The 18,149-nt window shown below is 41.6% G+C and overlaps 7 protein-coding genes across 7 annotated transcripts; 4 read left to right on the top strand and 3 right to left on the bottom strand.

The window, feature by feature from the left end:
• Positions 1-2: 2 nt before the first annotated feature.
• On the bottom strand, positions 3-569 carry BATDEDRAFT_87643 (uncharacterized protein; the record flags this gene model as incomplete). The annotated part of the gene is made up of 3 exons (XM_006678215.1): positions 3-15; positions 78-175; positions 531-569. The coding sequence occupies 3 exons, from the start codon at positions 567-569 to the stop codon at positions 3-5; spliced, it is 150 nt and encodes a 49-aa protein (XP_006678278.1).
• A 138-nt stretch (positions 570-707) lies between these two features.
• On the bottom strand, positions 708-1,527 carry BATDEDRAFT_87597 (ribosomal protein L37a; the record flags this gene model as incomplete). The annotated part of the gene is made up of 3 exons (XM_006678216.1): positions 708-961; positions 1,263-1,388; positions 1,522-1,527. The coding sequence occupies 3 exons, from the start codon at positions 1,525-1,527 to the stop codon at positions 815-817; spliced, it is 279 nt and encodes a 92-aa protein (XP_006678279.1). The 3' UTR covers positions 708-814.
• Positions 1,528-1,971: 444 nt separating this feature from the next.
• On the top strand, positions 1,972-7,104 carry BATDEDRAFT_34900 (uncharacterized protein; the record flags this gene model as incomplete). The annotated part of the gene is made up of 3 exons (XM_006677971.1): positions 1,972-2,103; positions 2,362-3,009; positions 3,091-7,104. The coding sequence occupies 3 exons, from the start codon at positions 1,972-1,974 to the stop codon at positions 6,751-6,753; spliced, it is 4,443 nt and encodes a 1,480-aa protein (XP_006678034.1). The 3' UTR covers positions 6,754-7,104.
• Positions 7,105-7,383: 279 nt separating this feature from the next.
• BATDEDRAFT_10541 (DNA-directed RNA polymerase core subunit RPB8) lies at positions 7,384-7,986 on the bottom strand (the record flags this gene model as incomplete). Its single annotated transcript, XM_006677673.1, has 3 exons — positions 7,384-7,492; positions 7,569-7,854; positions 7,926-7,986. Coding segments are annotated over 3 exons (456 nt in total), but the record flags the coding sequence as incomplete, so codon positions are not given.
• A 239-nt stretch (positions 7,987-8,225) lies between these two features.
• Positions 8,226-9,393, top strand: BATDEDRAFT_36875 (uncharacterized protein). Its single transcript, XM_006678017.1, has 6 exons — positions 8,226-8,296; positions 8,370-8,511; positions 8,584-8,809; positions 8,864-8,944; positions 9,011-9,161; positions 9,233-9,393. Exons 1-6 carry the CDS (start codon positions 8,255-8,257, stop codon positions 9,368-9,370), a joined length of 780 nt encoding a protein of 259 aa, XP_006678080.1. The 5' UTR covers positions 8,226-8,254; the 3' UTR covers positions 9,371-9,393.
• Positions 9,394-9,928: 535 nt separating this feature from the next.
• On the top strand, positions 9,929-10,359 carry BATDEDRAFT_87919 (uncharacterized protein; the record flags this gene model as incomplete). The annotated part of the gene is made up of 2 exons (XM_006678113.1): positions 9,929-9,959; positions 10,115-10,359. The coding sequence occupies 2 exons, from the start codon at positions 9,929-9,931 to the stop codon at positions 10,357-10,359; spliced, it is 276 nt and encodes a 91-aa protein (XP_006678176.1).
• Positions 10,360-17,082: 6,723 nt separating this feature from the next.
• On the top strand, positions 17,083-17,910 carry BATDEDRAFT_33140 (uncharacterized protein). Its single transcript, XM_006677918.1, has 3 exons — positions 17,083-17,191; positions 17,279-17,602; positions 17,670-17,910. Exons 1-3 carry the CDS (start codon positions 17,104-17,106, stop codon positions 17,846-17,848), a joined length of 591 nt encoding a protein of 196 aa, XP_006677981.1. The 5' UTR covers positions 17,083-17,103; the 3' UTR covers positions 17,849-17,910.
• Positions 17,911-18,149: the final 239 nt, after the last annotated feature.

Below are 18,149 nucleotides of genomic sequence, written 5' to 3' on the forward strand. Positions count from 1 at the left end.
TATTACATTTCAATTCTAATGCATACACAATTACATATGTAATGCTATTGGAAAAGTTTCAAGCATTTAAAACTTACAATGATGTAGAGGATCCATCTGCAAATGTAATTCGAGTGGTGGAATCAGTGTCAGATATGGATGCAGTTGGAGATACTGACGAATGGGTGAGATCAGACTAGATACAGTGTAATAATAGGAATGTTAAGCAATTCATTGCAAATTGGGTATACTGAGTAGACCAAGAGTGATATTACTTTGGTGGTGGAAGACAAGCCTCTGGTTTGGATGCGTGATGCTGCATGACACGGTGATGGTAGAATTGCCATGTTTTGATATGCTTTAGCTTGCATAGATGGCATGAGTGATGCCAGTAGTATCGGTGCTTGATGAAATCGATTCACTATACTGTTGTTCATACTAGCCAGTGTTCTTGTATTGATCTAAAACCAGACATGCAGGGTTGACTAATAGTTGGTGATTTCCATTTTGAGATTGTCTAGCATGGTGGATATAAAATCTGGTTGGATTACCTTGGATCGAATAGTAAGTAGAGAGCTAAAAGGTGACATGATGTAACAAACTTGATTTGTAAGATGGTTGCTGCTTGTCGAGTCAAGTTGTCAATTCTCCACATTCGAATTCCACTACTGCAATTTTCATGCATTGTCATGATTTAAACTCCACCCATCACACTAGTCCAATCAAAGTCTAAAGTAGCCATCAAAGCATAAAGGTTTTGTTATTTGGAAGTAGATTTTCTATTTAGTAGTCGCCGAAAATCACAACACAATGTTTAGTTCACAAGACCAGTCGTTTATGCCTCGGTGATTTCACGAAGACGACGGATGGTGGAGCGAACAGTGGCTGCGGCAGTGGTGCCAACAGTCCATGCACCACCGGCAAGAACCTTTCTGCAGCCCTTGCACTTCCAGATACCAACAGACTCGCGCTTGACAGCATCCTGTAAGATTTGCATGAATCAAAACAATGGGTTAGATTACAGGATATATTGCAATTAAAATTCGCAAATCAGTTTTGTAGGCAGTGTGCCAAGTTGATGGCTTATGATCAGTCTTGTACAGAATGGCTCAACTGGATATTAGAATCCAACAGCAATCAAATCAAAGAGTCGATTTGATTGCATCAATAAACTGCTTTCTGATCCAATGCTGAGTTGAATCTTGTCAACACACTCCCTTGCAAAACTGACTTGAAAATATGGTTGGAGATCAGTCAGCGATTGAGTTCAAAACATATCGTACCTTTCCGCAGAAAGTGCAAGTGTACTTGGCGTGCTGTGTGATTTCCATCTTCTTGACTTGCTTACGGAGTGAAGCACCGTAACGGGTGCCATACTTGCCGGTAATTCCAACCTTCTTTGTGCGTTTCTAATATCATGAGTGAGTGGGATTAGTTCAAGATACTAAACAAAATGACGGATGCATATATAGATGGAATGCTTGGACAGTCAATTAAGATGTATATAGACTGGGATGGATGCATGGCATAATTGCAACCTACAGACATAGTTGATGGCTTATGGGTTTCGTGACAGGAAGACAAGTGCAGATTTGACCTGTAGTTTGTCACTGCTGATTTGAGAATATAACACGTGATCAAGAATACAAATCACGTGAATATATGCAGTTTCAAAAACATGCTTGGAAAAGACTCGAGTTGCGTCTGTCTAATTGAAATTGAAGCAGACAGATATACAACCAGTTGTGATGATGTAAATATACACTGTTTTCAGTGTATACACGATATAGAACGAGCAATAGAAACTGAAGAATAGAATAAATGGTTTGCCTAGTAAAGCCTCGTAACCGAGTAACTCGAATCAAGTGCCAATGGAATTGGATTTTCGCGTTTCATTGAATTTTTGACAACGAAGCCTACGATTCTTGATAACTGGATAGTCTGCCGCTGCATTTCACAACTGCCGACCATTCGTATTGATAGTCTATTTAAATGTCATTAGCAGGGTCTCGCAGGAAAAGAACTGTTATAGGCGGTGATTTCCTGTCTCCGTCAGCAACATCACAGGATCCCAATAAAAGTACTACTGCTAATACTCAGCAAAGCATGAGCTCGTCAAGCAGGGTAACTACTATATTCATTCAAGTATCATTTGTACCAATGAATTGGTCATGGCAGTAGTCAATAAGCATACAGGAGCATCAATGCCATACTGCCACTTGTTGAATGGCATATCGCCACTGCAATGTTAGACTACAGCCATGACCAATTGTAATGGAATGACTAATATTCTATACTCCAGTTACCTGTTGAGCATATACTAACTACTAACATGTGAATTCATCTCGATGCTTAATCTGTCTTGTCTGGGCTCGAGTTTAGAGGCGTCCTGTGCCTGCTGTTCCTGGTGTCAACTCACGCCCACTTTCGAGCCTTCTTGACCAACTTGCAGATTTTAATCTGGATGAAGAGCAAGACACTGGCTCATCACAAAAACAAAAACAGCAGCAATCTTCCTCGTTTCGTTCTCCACCTTCTCCTACTGCTCCTCGTCCAGAAGGTCCGTTGACTGCTTTTCTACCTGGTCGTCGTTATGATCGGTCTGCTGCACCAAGTCCTCCTTCATCAGCAAATGGCCGATACGAACGGAGTAACACTGACAGTCGTAGAGCACCCGACTCTTTTCAGCGATCAGCATCTGAACGAGTACCCTTGAGCAGTACCAGAGTTGGTGGAATGTCGATTCGTGAACGGTCACCAGGCGCAAGTCGCAGCGACCGAGGTGGCAGCAGACCCACTGCACCAAGCTCTAATCCCAAACGAGCTCCAATTGCTGTCTCTACAAAAAATAATGATAGAAAGCCGAATAATACAAACGAAGATGACGATAATTGGCTTTTGGGCGATGCGGCAGGTGCTGGTGCACTTGCTGATTTATTGAGCAAAAGTCGAAGCAAGGCAAAAGATGGCGCGTCTGCAAGTGGCCGGTCTGTAGCTTCTGAACGATCTGGTCGTAGCGCTTATACTTCTGTATGTCTGCTCAGTACCAAACTTTTTGTCCAAAGCCCAATTCATGTGTAATCATTCTAACCCAATTTCTTTTGATTTTAGAGATCAAATGGATTACGATCAGCAGCAACAGCTTTAGCGAGCCAGACTAATATCAGTGCCCGTGAATTTTCTACACGAAAAGAATCTCCTCTACAGGAATCCCTTGATACAAATGTATCTATTCCAGGAAATAAAGATGGTATACGACGACCAGCAGTGGATACATCACCTATTTCATCATCACCACACAATCTTACAGCCATCATTCCTGAGAGTCAGCTTTCTACTCAACAAACACTTGCTAACCCTCCAGACAGTCCATTGTCTTTGCCCAACGGCTCTATGCCATTTTTTAAATACAATGATGTGTCGGCAACTGGGCAATCAGGATTTCGCACTCCACTAATGCAAATGATTGCGTCTACACGTCTTTCGTCTCCTTTTCTGAATCGACAGACGCATTCAGGATCTGGTGATATAGGCTTATTTCGACGCAATAGTCAAAAGACCACTTCCAGCAGTGCTTCAGCCACCATAGATCTATTTGATCCCAAAGTTATTCAACAGTTGGTAAATACTGCATTGGCAGATTGTGACGGATTTCAGATGATGCAGCTTGACAAACTCGAAGATAAGCGACGTCAAATCATCTCCTACACTTCTCAAGTAGGGTCGCTTCAAAACAAGATTGCGTTAGAATCACGCATTCGCGAGGCTGCAGAATCATTCATGCGAAGCGGGGTGACCGACCCCAATCAAATCAACACTGCTCGACAACAGCTTATTGACACCACGAGAAAAATGGAGGATATTGCTGCAGATACATGGAAGACTGTATTCAATCTTGTCGAGACTGAGCGCATTGTCTTTATGCATATTTCTGCAGTGTTGCGGTGGCAGATGCTAGAACAGCAGCAAGCTACCAATGCCTATCCTGATGGAAGTGCAAAGCGTGCTGCCGAAGAGCTAGTTGCCAGAAAAAAACTTGCATCAGCTGAAAGCCGTGTTCGTGAAATGGAACAACATGTAGATGTTTTGAAACTCACAGTATCGAGATTAGAAAGTGAGCAAGAGCCGTTGCGTCGTGTAGCCGCCGATGCACAGCGAAGTCTAAGACACGCCAGAGAAGAGCGGTCTATTTTGGAGGCATCTATGCAGTTCAAGGACGATCAGCCCTCACAATTTGAACTTAATCGTCTTAAACTTGATTTGGCTACATGCAGAGCTGATCTTACAGATGCAAAGGAGGAACTTTCTTCCAAAAAGGATCTGCTTGCTAATCTACAGCTTCAGCTTGAAGATGACCAGTCCTTGATTGAATCCAAGGATCGCATGATTTCTAATCTTTTGGGAGAACTAGAGGAAGCCAATACTCAATTAGAAATGGTTCATGCTGGTGGTAATGTGTCTAACGATCACCGCCGTACGAGTGTGCTTTTGCGCGCTAAAGACAGTTCGGCATCAAACAACGGCATGAATCGTGCGTTAGGCGAACAGCTCAAGCAAGCTGTTTTAGAACAGGAGAAGCTTAAACTACAACAGGTGCAGGATCGAGAGCATATAGCTGAGCTACAAACCAAGCTACGCACTGCTCGATCTACATCATCCAGACGTACTCGACGAGGAAATGGGTCTTCAACTGCTGGTCCCGTGTCTGAATCAGAAACTGATACTGAAGAGGGTCTTAATAGTCGATATGGTCGTCCACGCGGGATAATACAGTCTTCTAAATCTGCGCGATCACCCATGTTTAGTGAGTCTGAGTTTAAAGACGTTCAACGCAAGAATGATGAGCAAGCTGATCTGATTCAACAGCTTAAAAGTCGTGGAAATGGATTTACTGAAATGGACGAAAAGCTACTTTGTGAGATCAATAGCGAGCTTGAGGTGTGGGTTGGTGCAACTTCGCCTCGATCAATACCAACACTTAGCCGCAACAAAGATGCGTTTAGTCCAACAGGAAGAACTGCTACAGGCTTACCGAGCATGACAATTATGATAACCCGCTTTAGAAGTCTCCTTGATCATGATAAATACTCCACACAGCGCATACAGGAGTTGATGGCGCAAAAGAAATCGATGGAGCAGAGTTTGGAAGCCGTGCAGGGTAATCTACACACAACCAATATGGATTCAGATTCAAAGTTTTCTGACTTGCGACGGGAGTACGGTACTCTTCAAGACCAGCTCGCAACACTCACCACCCGTTTGCATGATTCAGAGCGTACAGCTACTGAGCTCCAAGGTTTCAAACTCAAAATGGAAGAAACTAGTCGGAAATTGGAAGTTGCTGAACTTGAGCTGGAACGTGTGTCTACAGAATTGAAAAACAAGATTGCTTCTGCTGATCGAGAGTTGTTGGACATGTCAGCTCGACAACAGGATAAATGGGACAGCGATATGAAGCGCATCAAAGACAATCATCAGCTCGAGTTGAATGAAGTGCAGAGTTATGCACTTGAAGAAACAAAACAAGTCACCAAGCGGCTTGAGCGTGAAATAGAACAAATTAAAGCCTCTACTGATCAACGAATTCAAGAAGCTATTGAGATTGAGTTGTCCAGTGTAACGAGAAAGCACCAGTATGAATTGGAGGACTTGAATCGACAGCATGCATTGGTGAAAACCACACTTGAAGCCAAAACCATTGAAGATAATTTGGAGATTAGAAGGCGACTAGAGACTGCAGAAGATGGACTGGTTACTTCAAAGCAGCAATTTTTTGTCGAGCGCGAGCGACTGCAAGAACGGTTGGATCAGGCACAAGAAGAGTCTAGGACATTGCGTGCAATGGCTACAGAAAGGTCTAATGAATGGATAGCCAAGAAGCGTGAGTTGGATGAAGCTGCAGCCAAAGTAGCTGGTGAGCGAGATGCTCTATCTAAACAACTGGACCAGACTTTGAAAGAATTGGAAGACACCAACAAGAAAATTGCAGAAGCAAATGATCGCCATGTCAAGGAAATTGAATCCATACGCGAAGCAAACGACAAAAAAGTGTCGGAGCTTCAGGCTAGTTTGGAAGAGTATCAATCTTTGCAGGCTGAACTTGCTCAAATTGAAAAGTCAACAAACCAGCAGCTCCAGGCTAAAGAAGTTGAACTGGAAAGATTGGCTGCTGTGGTGGCTGAGGAAAAGCGTCGTGCAATCAGTGCTATTGAGCAATCTCAAGAAGCACAAGCCGACGCAGATGATCAACTGCATCGCTTTGAGCGTCTTCGTCGTGAAGCAGAGCGTGATGTTGATCGGTACAGAAAGTTGGCAGAAGAAAAGGACGAAGAGGTTCTTTCACTCAAGAAACTTTTACGACAAAAGGAAAAAGAGATTTCTAGTAGTATATCGGGTGGTTCTGCTGCATCGCCTGGCAGTACGAGTGCTGCCGACTCTGTTGTTCGTAACTTACTTGAGCAAAAGGATCGAGACATTGATGCGCTTCGCAAGGATACTCGAGCAGCTTCAACAGAGATTGCTCTTCTCAAGCACAAAGTAGAGCTCAAGGAGCGTGAGATTGATGACTTTAAAGCAGAGATGCGTCGTCGTGCTCAAATCGCTGGCGACAAGGACGCACAAAGTGAGGAGGTGGACCGATTGCAGATCATGTTGATGGAGCTCAAGACTTCGCGGGCACAGTTGTTGGAGGATTTGGATAATCGCGAACATGTTGAGCATGTTTTGAGAGCAGAGATTACTACGTTGAAATCTAAATTGGCCAGCGATGGATGATTTGGATGTGTTAGTTTACTGTGACCATCCTTTTACTACTATCTACCTAGTTTTATATTTATTCAAGTAGTTTTGATGGACTGTATTATACAAGGCTTTATTATCATTACTCTAGTGATAAGATTGCCAAGACCATATCTTTTTTGATCATTGTATATTCGGTTTTTTGGAAAGTTATTATTATATATTGTCATGTCTATACAATAGTTGGTACAAACGTCGTATGTTTATTCTGTGCAAACCTTGGTTTGTTTTTTTGAAAATAATTACATTTGTATTCACATAAATGGAGCACTTTGTATTTATCTTGCAGTGGCTCTATTTTGCTTCATAATAAACAATAATCAAATATTCGTTTTTTTCTGCAGAGATTGACTGCTTCAATTGTACTCACAATTCAATCAACACAACAACCATTATGATGTCACAGTCAGACTATAGTTTCGAGTTGGTTTCCCCTTTTGGCATGATCATACATTGTACAATCACAAATGTAACGGTTTCCGATCCAATCACTCATGTCGTAATATTTGGTTTGAATAGCTAAAGATTGAGCACGTTGAGAGATATGGGTGTAAACATCCGTTCATTTCTTATTAGTGTTCCATTTTATGTGAATACAGCTGTAATTTATTTTCGCATGAGCAGATAAATGTATTGACCGACATTTAGATTTTGCAATTGTCTAAAATCCCCAGCAAGGCACATTAGCAAGCCGCCAAACGAAGCATACACAGATCTATAAGATGGGAAATTCGTTTAGTCTGAAGCTTTAAACACACTGCATATCTATTCGAAAAACAGGATAGGCTTACACTTTTGCACCTCCCTCGTCTTCATACTTGTAAACTTTACCGTACATGACATAATCGTAGTCATCCGCCAAAGACTTTTTTCCAGTTGTTCCAGATGAAGGCGTGGCAAAACTGGGATCTCTCCAAGGTTGTTTTTTGGACGTATCAACAGGATTGCCATCCAGAGCGAGTGTTGAAGCCAGTGCCAAAGTGAATTTATCAGATGGACGCAATGGATAAATCTCTGTATTGATATCAAGAGTGACACCCATATCAATGTTTTCAGATGTTGCCACTATACGAGAAACTAGATCAGGTTGATATTTAGTGTTAATGTGCAGGAATCCATGGATGTATGGTATATCAACAGACTCTTACCTCTGTCGAATTTCTTGCCATGTGGATCAATGTCGGTGATTTCAAAAATATCTTGAAAGAGTTGCTGGTTCTAATTTCCAAATAGTTGATAGTATAAGCATACCCATTAGATATTAACACATACATGAATGGATTGTTTGAAGACATATTTGATAGCAGTGATCACGAAGAATGATAGCATACAGTTTAGAAAAAACCGACCTTGGCCATGATGACTATAAGAGAGAAAATTAAAAGCAAGAAAATCCAATTTACAAGAATTTGGCTGCATTCAAATCGTTTGCCTAAAACCTGTTCAACTTTTTATTGAATTGCCAATCCAGAATACAATGAGAGAAGATTGTCAAATATGTCTGTCACAAGCAGCAAAGGTAATTCAAGGATAGAATGTCATGGCTGATCGATTGGTACTTATTTTCTAAACACCATTGCTGTTTTTGTCAGTATACATGCCCAAAATGCAGAGTAAAGACTTGCTCGCTACCATGTGTTCAATCCCACAAGAAACTGCAAAGCTGTGATGGAAAAAGAGACAAGGCCGGCTATATTGCTAAAAAAAAGTACGACATGGCATGTCTTACAAGTGGTAAAGCATTGGTGTTGATTAGACATGAATTGCAAGCATATCAAATAACTCGAGTGTTGATTGAAATGATAGACTATTGCTTTTTGGAAGATGTATCTCGGGCAGCGGATAATGCAACCCGAGACAATGCAAACAGTCCATCTCTCGTTCATGCAAATACATTGCATAAGCCAGCTCGACCTTTGTCGTACATGCAGCATTTACTCACAAAAGAATGCCGCAGTCGTGGAACAACTGTCAAGTTTATGTCTGCTGGCATGAAACGGCACGATGCCAACCAATCCATGTATAGGAAAAAGTATGTTTTATTGTGGCAGGATTAAACCATGACTCTATATTGAAATTTTGGCAGAGATCAAACTATTTGTTGGACTGTAGAGTGGACGTTTGTTATGGGAGAATCTGCTCCACAGATTCGCGTTTTAGATGCAAGGTAAGCTTATATTGAATTGTATCGAAGCCACCTATTAGCAGCATGTCTGATATCGAGTATGTGCAGAGTGGACGAAACTTGTACTCTCAAGGCTGCTTTGGAAAGACTGCTGGCAGACCGACCAGGGAATACAATACAACGTCACAATCTAAAAAAGTTTTGCAGTGATAGTGGAGATCACAGTGTGTCGGTTAAGCTTTTGCAAGAGGATATTCCGGTAAGAATGAACTTGTGAAAGCATGAATGTCTTGTAGATGCTAAACAGTTGGATGAATCTATTCCATTTAGGTGAATGAGCGAATGCAAGGATCTGGACTAGACACGAACTTGACTTTGAGGCAAGTGCTACAAGACAAGACAGTGATTGAGATGCCGAGGTTTATAGTAGAGATTGATGGGACAAGACCAGCCACTACAATACAATAATAAACGGATTTGAGTCAACCCCTAACAACCAATTCAGTGTTGGTTTCAACTATAAATATGAGGCGCTACATTTTCAGCCACAAGATTCATGCACAGCTACACTGCCAGTATTCATCCTCATAACTGCTAAAGAGCATGAGAACAGAGATAAAAAAAGAGATTGTTGGCAATGATTGCTCTTGGTGATGTTCTCATATTGGTAGACTATCGATTTGAATAGCAACAACATTTATCGGCCGTGTCTCGTGTACCGCGGCGACAATCTGAACTCTCGAGTAATCTGCTGTTCTTGATTCAATATAGAACACTCATTTGGACTTGTTCCGCTTATAACTTAGCACACTAATCTGAAACAGTTGTGCAATTTTACGGAGAATTCATGTTGAGATGCAACAGTCTGCTTGATGCTATTAGAATGTTTTCAAAACATGGCGAAATTGGCTTGAAATATAAATAAAGTCTTTTCTGCGTTTTCATCACTTTTGTTGCTAGCTGTAAAGTCTCAAGTCTAGTTGGATTCGCTTGCTATCAGTATAATATTTGCTGTTTATTACAGACATGTCTGATCTTCGTTTAGCCAGACTCTACGGTAACTTTTTGTCTGATAGTCTATTTCAAATGTTCAACTGTTCTAATTCTCGACTATTGCTTATGCGTACATGAACCACTTGCACAAACTAACTGCTGGACCCATATGCTTGATCACGACCATTGCTTAAACCCACTTTACTATTCGTATACCAGCATATGTAGAGGCTCTGAGATATACTGAAGGATTGCCTCGAGTGAGGACGTCCGAGGCATGCAGGTCGCTTCTCTACTACACTGCCATGACCCCTGATCCCATGCTACCGGTTTCCAAAAAGAACAACAACCGATCAGGCTCTCACAGTGCCCATGATGTGCAGCAGATGGGTTTCCAAAACCCATATGTCATGACAGCTCGTTCACATGGCGGTAGCAAAGACAGCGTTTGTAATATATCTTGAGTCTGCTGCCAACCGCCTCTTGATGAATGTTGACCACTAGTAGTTTCCAAACTGCGTTTTCAAATACCATCCTGTATATACTTAAGCGCTTGATTCCGTCACTCTTTGCTGTGCTTACCATTGTTATCTATATCAATCGTTTCTATTGATTTCACTGATGCTGTTGAACCACAACACACTTCCAAATGGCTGGACTATTACTAATGGATGTATGAAATCCAAACGCAATGAATATTATGAAAATCAATGAATATTATGAATGTATGCAGTCTGGCTCTTGAACACTGGAATCATCTTGGAATTTGCGAATAATCGGATTGAAGTTTTAATGAAATTTTAATGGGATTTAAATTCAATACTTGACAACATACATGACTAGTATGGCTGCTGTTGGATGGGAAGATAATGCATTCCATTCTCTGCATGAGTTACTATTACGCTCACTTTCAGACACTTCGCCTGCCACTTTGGCTCGTCTGCATACTCTTCTTATTCATCGTCGTGCCGACTTTTCATGTGCATTGCAAGAACCTCCTAGAGATCCTCGTTTGAAATCAGATCTATCCAAAGGCAAGTAATAGTGTGCTTACATAGTGGTGAATCTCTCATTAATTCGTTGTATAGGTTTAGTTTCTATTCATGGCAACCAGACTCTGGCAAACACTGCCTTTTGTGATGGAGTGTCGCAACTGTGCGATCTTCTTCATATCCATGAAGGAAGAGCTGCTGCTCTTTATAATGTTGCTGTAGCTACAAAGGCAAGGTTTGGAGATGCTTCTGATATGGAGGCTTGTCTGCATCTCTACTACAGCGAGCGAGAGTGTCTTCTTAACTGCATCGACACCATGCTGACCGAGTTCTTGTCCTCAGCTACGGCTCCTCCAGAGTCTCGTCGTATTGTCCACTTGTTCATGGCCGAGTTTCTGCCACACTCCAATGCAACACATGCCAGTACCGTCACTCTTCCTGTTCGTCTAACTGACTTGTATCGTCTAGTTACTGCTGAAATCTGCAAAATTCAATCTGCTCTCGAAGACGATTCAACTTTGAAATCAACCACTTGCGAATCGCACAACCAACAGAAACAAATGCAGAATCAAGATCTAATGCATTCATCTCATATTAAACTTGCTACCATCAGACTAAAGCATCTTATCAGAGAACAGCATTATTTTATTTATTTACTGGTGGTTTGTGCCCATCGACATGGTCTATCTGCCACAGAGTTTGTTAAATTGATCAATCTACTACAGTCCACCACTTTCACTGATCCTACTCTTCCTTACCTTTTGAATGTCGTGATGGCTCAGCTGGATCATTCTAGCTACGCTTTCCAAAATTCTACTTCTCGGTTTGTGTTGGACGAATCTGTTTACCAATCTCTGCGCGAACTGCTCACTTCCAGTCAATGGTCTAATTCTAAAGCCATGGGCGTATCTTGGCTTTCATGGGTTGTTTTTTTGGATCTTCATGCCAAATCAGACTCTGTTCTCGACTCACAAGTTAGGACGCTTGTTACTCAAGAACTTGAAATGTCTCGTCGTACTTGGTTTTCTAAATTCGGTGATGATGCAGACATTTTTCATTTGATCAACAAATGTCTGTTGCTGGATTCTGAAAAATACAATACTTCTTGGTCTTTATTCCGTCATGCTGGTTTGGGTAAATCTAGCAAAAACGGGACATTTGCAAACAGTGGATCCAATATAAACAGTTCTTTTACTGCATCAGCCATGCCTTCAAATTCTGACGCTCCTACAGAAAAATATGGACTGAAAAATGCTGTTGATGATATCCGTAAAGACGTATCAGACTATGCATTGGTCATTATTGAGCGTCTAGCAAGGTGTTTTGTTGTGCGCATGCGTAGATATCTGCGTCAGTCAATTGCTACCGACCAAGATATTGCTGCTTCTCAAGAATCTTTTGAGGCTCAATTTTCTAACCAGAATTCCAGTGGGTTCAATACTCGCGCTGGGCTTATGCCAGAAAAACAAACCATTACTAGCTGGGAATCTCTCTTGATGCTTCTTACTAATCTGTATGATGGACGCTCTGATGCCGCGCTTGATTGGTTTCATCACAATGACCTGTTTGGATTCCTTAAAATGGGTGCCGAGGTTTGGACATCCCGTTTTATTGTATCGTTTCTCGATTTTCTTTGTGCTATTTCCACTGGTCCACAGTGTGCTCTTCAAGTCCACGAAATCCTTAACGGAGACCAAGGTGCCGAATTTGGACAGATTTTGTGGATTACTTTTTTCCGTACACTCAATAGCTACATTGAGCGACTACAACAGCCTGTTCCTTCTATTGAACTCCAGCCTGCAGAAACAATGCTTATTACTGCTTTTTTGCGTCTTCTTGGTAAAGTTGTCACATTTTCATTTACTGCAAGACGTATGCTGTGCGAAAATCAGCATTTCCGGGCTCTTCATACCTTGTTTCAACTCCTTGTAAGTCGTATTCACGTTGAGATGAAGGCTTCGTTATTTGATGCCATCAGTGCCTTTTGTCATCCATCCGAAGAAGGAGTTGAGATTGTTCAGCAAGTCTGGTTATTGCTTGAGCAGTCGCAAATTGTTCCAGCCTCTACCAATGTTTCTGGCGCTCACTCTATATCTAATCCTACGGATCGAAGAATGGGAAAGCCGGGTGATGCTCCTACAGGTGGATACGAAGGTATCGCATATGATATGTTTGAAGTCGAAACCTGTCTTCAAACCTACCCAGAAACTCGAGCATTTCTAGGCTTACTGGACACGCTGCTATCTAATCCTCGCAGTTTACAGCTTACACAAGTCTATGAAAATCTTGGTTCACCTGATCGCGTTGGTGGAATTCAACCTTACATGCGCTTTGCCATTGACGATGTGCTGTTGAGGGCGGGAGAACGACCTTATGCAGATCCTGCTGAGAAATGGATCATTACCGAGTCTGTTCTTAAAATCATTGATCTGGCTGTATCTATGTTGGACATGTCAGAGATTCAGCTACCACGAGATCCAGACTCACAGCCATCTGGTGGTGTAGATAGTTCCGCATTGTCCACAATGGGTATGATGGGTACTGCGGGTGGTGCAGTTTTTTACACCCGTGCGCCTATTCGTTCTCTTGCAGCCCAACCTGGATTTGAAGTTTATTGTCGTATTCTTCAAGGCTCATCTCTTACTTCTGGACTCTTTGAGATTCTTAACATTGGCGTTCAACAACTCGATTCAGACACGTACAGCGATCCAGAAAAGCTTCCAATCAAGTCTATATCTTCTGTTCTTTCCATTATTGTTACTACTCTTGCACACCAGCGTGTATTTCTTGAAATTCTTGCACCAGCCTTGATAGAATCTGGCGACGGGTCAATATTTAATTTGCCAGTATCTATGGTTGGACTTGATCAACTCTTGGCGTATAGCAAGTCTGCCATTGTAGATATTGCTGTACTCATCAACTCTGATGATGTAGGCGTATGTCTGTCTTCTATCAGCATCATGTCCACCTTGTCACTCTCTCCCGTATTTAGCATATTTGACTCTTTTAGCAGTTCTACTTGTCCTAATCGTCTTTTGAGTGTACTGATGGCTTCTGCAGAAAGTGATCGGATTTTGCAAGGATTTGTTGATCGGCTTGCACTGGATGAGCCTGAAGAGCATACATTAACCAACGGAAATATGTCTACACTCATGGGAGCACGACAACAATATGCAACTGATACGTCGTTTACTACCGATTCAATGGGCTTTAAACCATTTTCTGCTCCACCCTTGCGTTCAATCCGATGTGCTATTCTGGATATGCTATTGGCAAATCTGGATCGGTCTTGTTCTCCAAACCTGGCACATTTTTTGCTTGGGTATGACTGTCAGCGCAATTTGGCTACAACAGATCTCATTGATCCTAGTTCACCAAAAGGACGAGTCAATTGTTTGCACACCATCCTTGATTTACTTTCTAGTGGTGTTTCTCGCCAAACGCGCACTCGTAAACTTGCACAGAATGGACAAATAGATTACATCAACGACAATGAAAGTGACGGGAGCGATGCTATAGATCCTACTGGCCACGCGTTGGATGAAATGAAACTGTCCACTACACATCCACTTCTCAGTGAAAAATGCTTTCATTTAGTGTATTTGCTATGTTCCAGTCGAACAACAGGACCACCTACAATGCGATATCTGCGAACTCGCGAGGATTTTTTTGTACGTCAACTTATTGCAATGAGTCCTGCTGATGTTCGATCTGATGCAGGCATTGAAAATGTATTGTCTGCTCCTGTTATTGCTCGCTTGCATCAGCAGGCCTGGATAATGCGACTTATCACTCTTGAGCTTCACAAGACATCCATGGCAGGACAGCGTACTCATATGGCTCGCTTGCTCAACCATCTTGTCGGTCTAATCAATCCAGATTCAACCACGGCCAAACCCTTGCGCTCACACTTTGATCCCACAGGGTTTGAAGACGAATCTGAAGGCCAAGATGTTGACTACGACCAACCTCTGGCAAAGCTAGTTGATATATTAAAATCCATGGAGTTTAGCGAGCCAGATCGACCGCCATTAGAGTGCAAATCCGCTGCTGTTGGGATTGATTTGGATTGTTTCATTCGAGTGAATGAGCGAGGCGTTGATCAGTATGACGTGAGAGCAATCTACTTGGCACTGATGGGTGCTGTACGATCCACTGAGCGATCGACAGGAATTGTGTCCAACCTAACCAATACGAGTTCTCTTTTACAAAATAATATTGGCGGTGTACCATCGCTTGATCGTGAAAGTGTCAAGCAGCTTGTTGCAAGTATATTTGCTGTGAATGAAGTGTATCGTCTTGCGAATGCGCGATACCAAATTGCCATGTCGTGGGGTCAGCTGGTTCGTGTATCTATTCTTGACTGTATCGATATGATTCCTGGCGAAATACGCGAGTTGAGAATATTCGAACTGCTTGCAGGGCTGTTGCAAAAATTATCAAAGGAATCTAGCACGGTTTCTACTTCAGCAGGTTTGACCATGTCTGCATCTACCGCTCCTGCTATAAGCGGCAATGGTGTTTCCATGTCTATTGGAAAAACTCTCTCCGAGGTTGTAACAGGTCTTATGGCACGCTTACAACAAGACGATCGCTCCAATTCTGTGCTGCTTCAGGTTCCTTATGCTATGGAAGCTAACAAGCTCGACTCTTGGCAACATACAATTCTTCGTGGCGTCCTGGATGGCATTGTATCTTCTGGCACTTCATTACCTATGCGTGGCAATTACTACTCTGCGTTGGTGACTTATATCCAGTATATTTCTCCTGCAAATGGTAGCTTTCATTCTGCAGGTGAAGAAATGTCGGGGTATGCTTCAACTCAGTCAAGTAATGGTATTTCTACGGCTACAAATGCTATAAGGGCTGGTAGTAACTATTCAGCCACAACTCGATTTGTTACTTCCTTGTCTATAATCACTAGCTATGGAGATAAACTTATTGAAACAATATGTCGCGATGCGGCTGATGGCGATTTAGTATGGCAGACAGTTGCATATGCCACGTTGGCAAGTCTAAGTGGTTTATCCAATCTAAATTCTGGTATAGGTGGCCGAAGTCATCAGCCTGTATTAGAGTTTTTAGCTCGTAGAAACTTTTTGGGATATTTTGTTCAAAGTTTAAAGTCTGTCGATGATGCCTGTATTCGAACGATTCTTGGGTCTGCTGCAAGCAATCGTGAAGGTGAGTTGTGTTTATTTTTAAACCTGCGGTTTTTCTGAGTGGAGATCATGAATTGAATTTATTTTTAAATTATTAGGTGCTTTGAATGCCAAATATGTCTATGATCTCAAAATGTCATTGTTTTTAAAGATTGCCGAGACAAAGGCAGGCGCGGAGCGACTTATTCAAGCGGGTGTTTTTGAAGCTTTATCCGAGTCCTTGTTTATTGATGAGCGATCCGACTATGGCAGTTATGATCACGGTAAGAACGATGCTTGCTTTCAGTGCTTGAAGGATATCCATGTGAGGACCGAGATTAATGTTTGGTTATGGTTGGATAGATCTCGAACAGGAACGATACCATGATGTGGTTGTGCCAGTTTTACAATTGATTTTGCTGATTCAGAGTCACTATCCCTCAACCCATGCTGTGCTGCGAGCCAAGGTAAATAGACTATTTTGATATATAATTCATCATTTGATGTTATAGTTTTATTTGTACTGATGTTTTAACGTATCATGTATGATAATTTAGATTTCTCGATTTATTGATTCGCATCGTGATGTTGTTGCAGCAATACTTCGTGACAAAACGTTAAAAATCACTTTATCTTCAATGATGCAGATTCGACTTATGACAGGGATTGTTGTTTGGTTGCAAAGCAAGGACGAATTTCTTTGCAAAAAGGTAAAAACTATGCATCCTGTCCTTTGCTTTTACAATTTGGAGTTTGGATTTTGGATTAATTATCAAGGCTGATATGTTTTAATTTTGGATCTGGCATGTGCAGCTACCTGGTCCTGGACAAAGTTCGATTGAGGATCTCATGCTTAATCTATTGCACAAATATGTATTGTCGAGCGATTGGCGCAACCATGTTATTGCTGTTAACGATGTTGAAGAAGAAAAGTCGCGAACTGTTCCTGCCAAGGGTGAGTTTATCAATATATCTGAGCATGAATGTATTGTATATATTATAATATAACAGGGTTATTCTTACACTGCCATGATTCTACTTGGCTATTTACAAAGTCCTTGCTCCTGTATCAGCCATGTCGGTGTTTGCAATCGAGGTCGAAACGCTTGGCGAGCAGATTGCCGAAAACTTGCTTTCTTATTGGATTGAAAAGATATTCCCACGTAAGCCGGATCAACTTTGTCAATGTTTACCAAACTTGTGTATTGATTGTTGTGGATGGATTTTGGTTCAATACAATTTTAATTTAGCTACATCAAACAACCAAGCTGAATTTATCCAAGCCAGTGCTATATTTACTTCATCCGATCAACGGAATGCCATGACATCACGAGCTGTTACTCTACTCCAAGATTATGCAGAGAAACTCATTCAGGCTATTTCACGCCGTAAAATAATTCAGATGAAGGCAGGAGATATATCACAAGTGCCTGTAGATGAGGTCAATGAGATTGCCCAGTCGTTCAATCGAGCTGCATTTGAAGAGCTGTCGCCCTCACAACGTCAGATGCTTGCTTTGCGTGATTTGCAAAATGCAGAGCGGCTTGCTGGTAACGATATCAAGCGACTGTATTGTAAGTATAGTGTATATATTTGTGATGCACTGTAGCCAAGACTGACTGGGTTTGATTTTTAAATTAGATGTGGTGGAAATGGCCTCGCTATTTCTTGTTGGTCTCATAGATGGATCTAAAGGGAAATCCACTGCAGCAGCAGCATCTTCTGCTATACCAGTACTTGAGAAACTTATTGGAGTTAAAATCCCAGGTAGTGATCAAGGAGAAGGATTTTTGAAACTATGTATGCGATGTCTGGCGTGAATAGATGACCAAGATGGTCACGGATAATGGTTTGCAGGAAATGAATATTAATAGTTTTCAATAACACTTTTATCGACATCTTTACAGTGAAGATTGTCAAATCTATTTTGGATTAAAATCAAATACTATAAATCTGGACTGTTCATTCAACAGTCGCTCTTGAAGACTATCAAATCGTGTTCACGTAAATGGAATGCAACATTAATAAACAAGACTCGGCTTGAATGCAAGAATTCTATAATAAAGTTATGAATTCATGAGTTGAATGGCGAGCATGACAATAAATTCACAACGATTCCAA

The sequence above is a fragment of the Batrachochytrium dendrobatidis genome, assembly GCF_000203795.2.
Source record: "Batrachochytrium dendrobatidis JAM81 unplaced genomic scaffold BATDEscaffold_4, whole genome shotgun sequence".
Classification (NCBI taxonomy): domain Eukaryota; kingdom Fungi; phylum Chytridiomycota; class Chytridiomycetes; order Rhizophydiales; genus Batrachochytrium; species Batrachochytrium dendrobatidis.

What these genes read in the sequence shown, in the direction of transcription:
- BATDEDRAFT_36875 (XM_006678017.1), top strand. Translation starts at nt 8,255, where the DNA reads ATGAGAGAAGATTGTCAAATATGTCTGTCACAAGCAGCAAAG. An exon ending in CAATCCATGTATAGGAAAAA is followed by an intron (nt 8,810 to 8,863) that starts GTATGTTTTATT and finishes AAATTTTGGCAG; the next exon opens with AGATCAAACTATTTGTTGGA. An exon ending in ATTCGCGTTTTAGATGCAAG is followed by an intron (nt 8,945 to 9,010) that starts GTAAGCTTATAT and finishes GAGTATGTGCAG; the next exon opens with AGTGGACGAAACTTGTACTC.
- BATDEDRAFT_33140 (XM_006677918.1), top strand. Translation starts at nt 17,104, where the DNA reads ATGTCGGTGTTTGCAATCGAGGTCGAAACGCTTGGCGAGCAGATTGCC. An exon ending in GATTGAAAAGATATTCCCAC is followed by an intron (nt 17,192 to 17,278) that starts GTAAGCCGGATC and finishes ATTTTAATTTAG; the next exon opens with CTACATCAAACAACCAAGCT. An exon ending in CGATATCAAGCGACTGTATT is followed by an intron (nt 17,603 to 17,669) that starts GTAAGTATAGTG and finishes TTTTTAAATTAG; the next exon opens with ATGTGGTGGAAATGGCCTCG.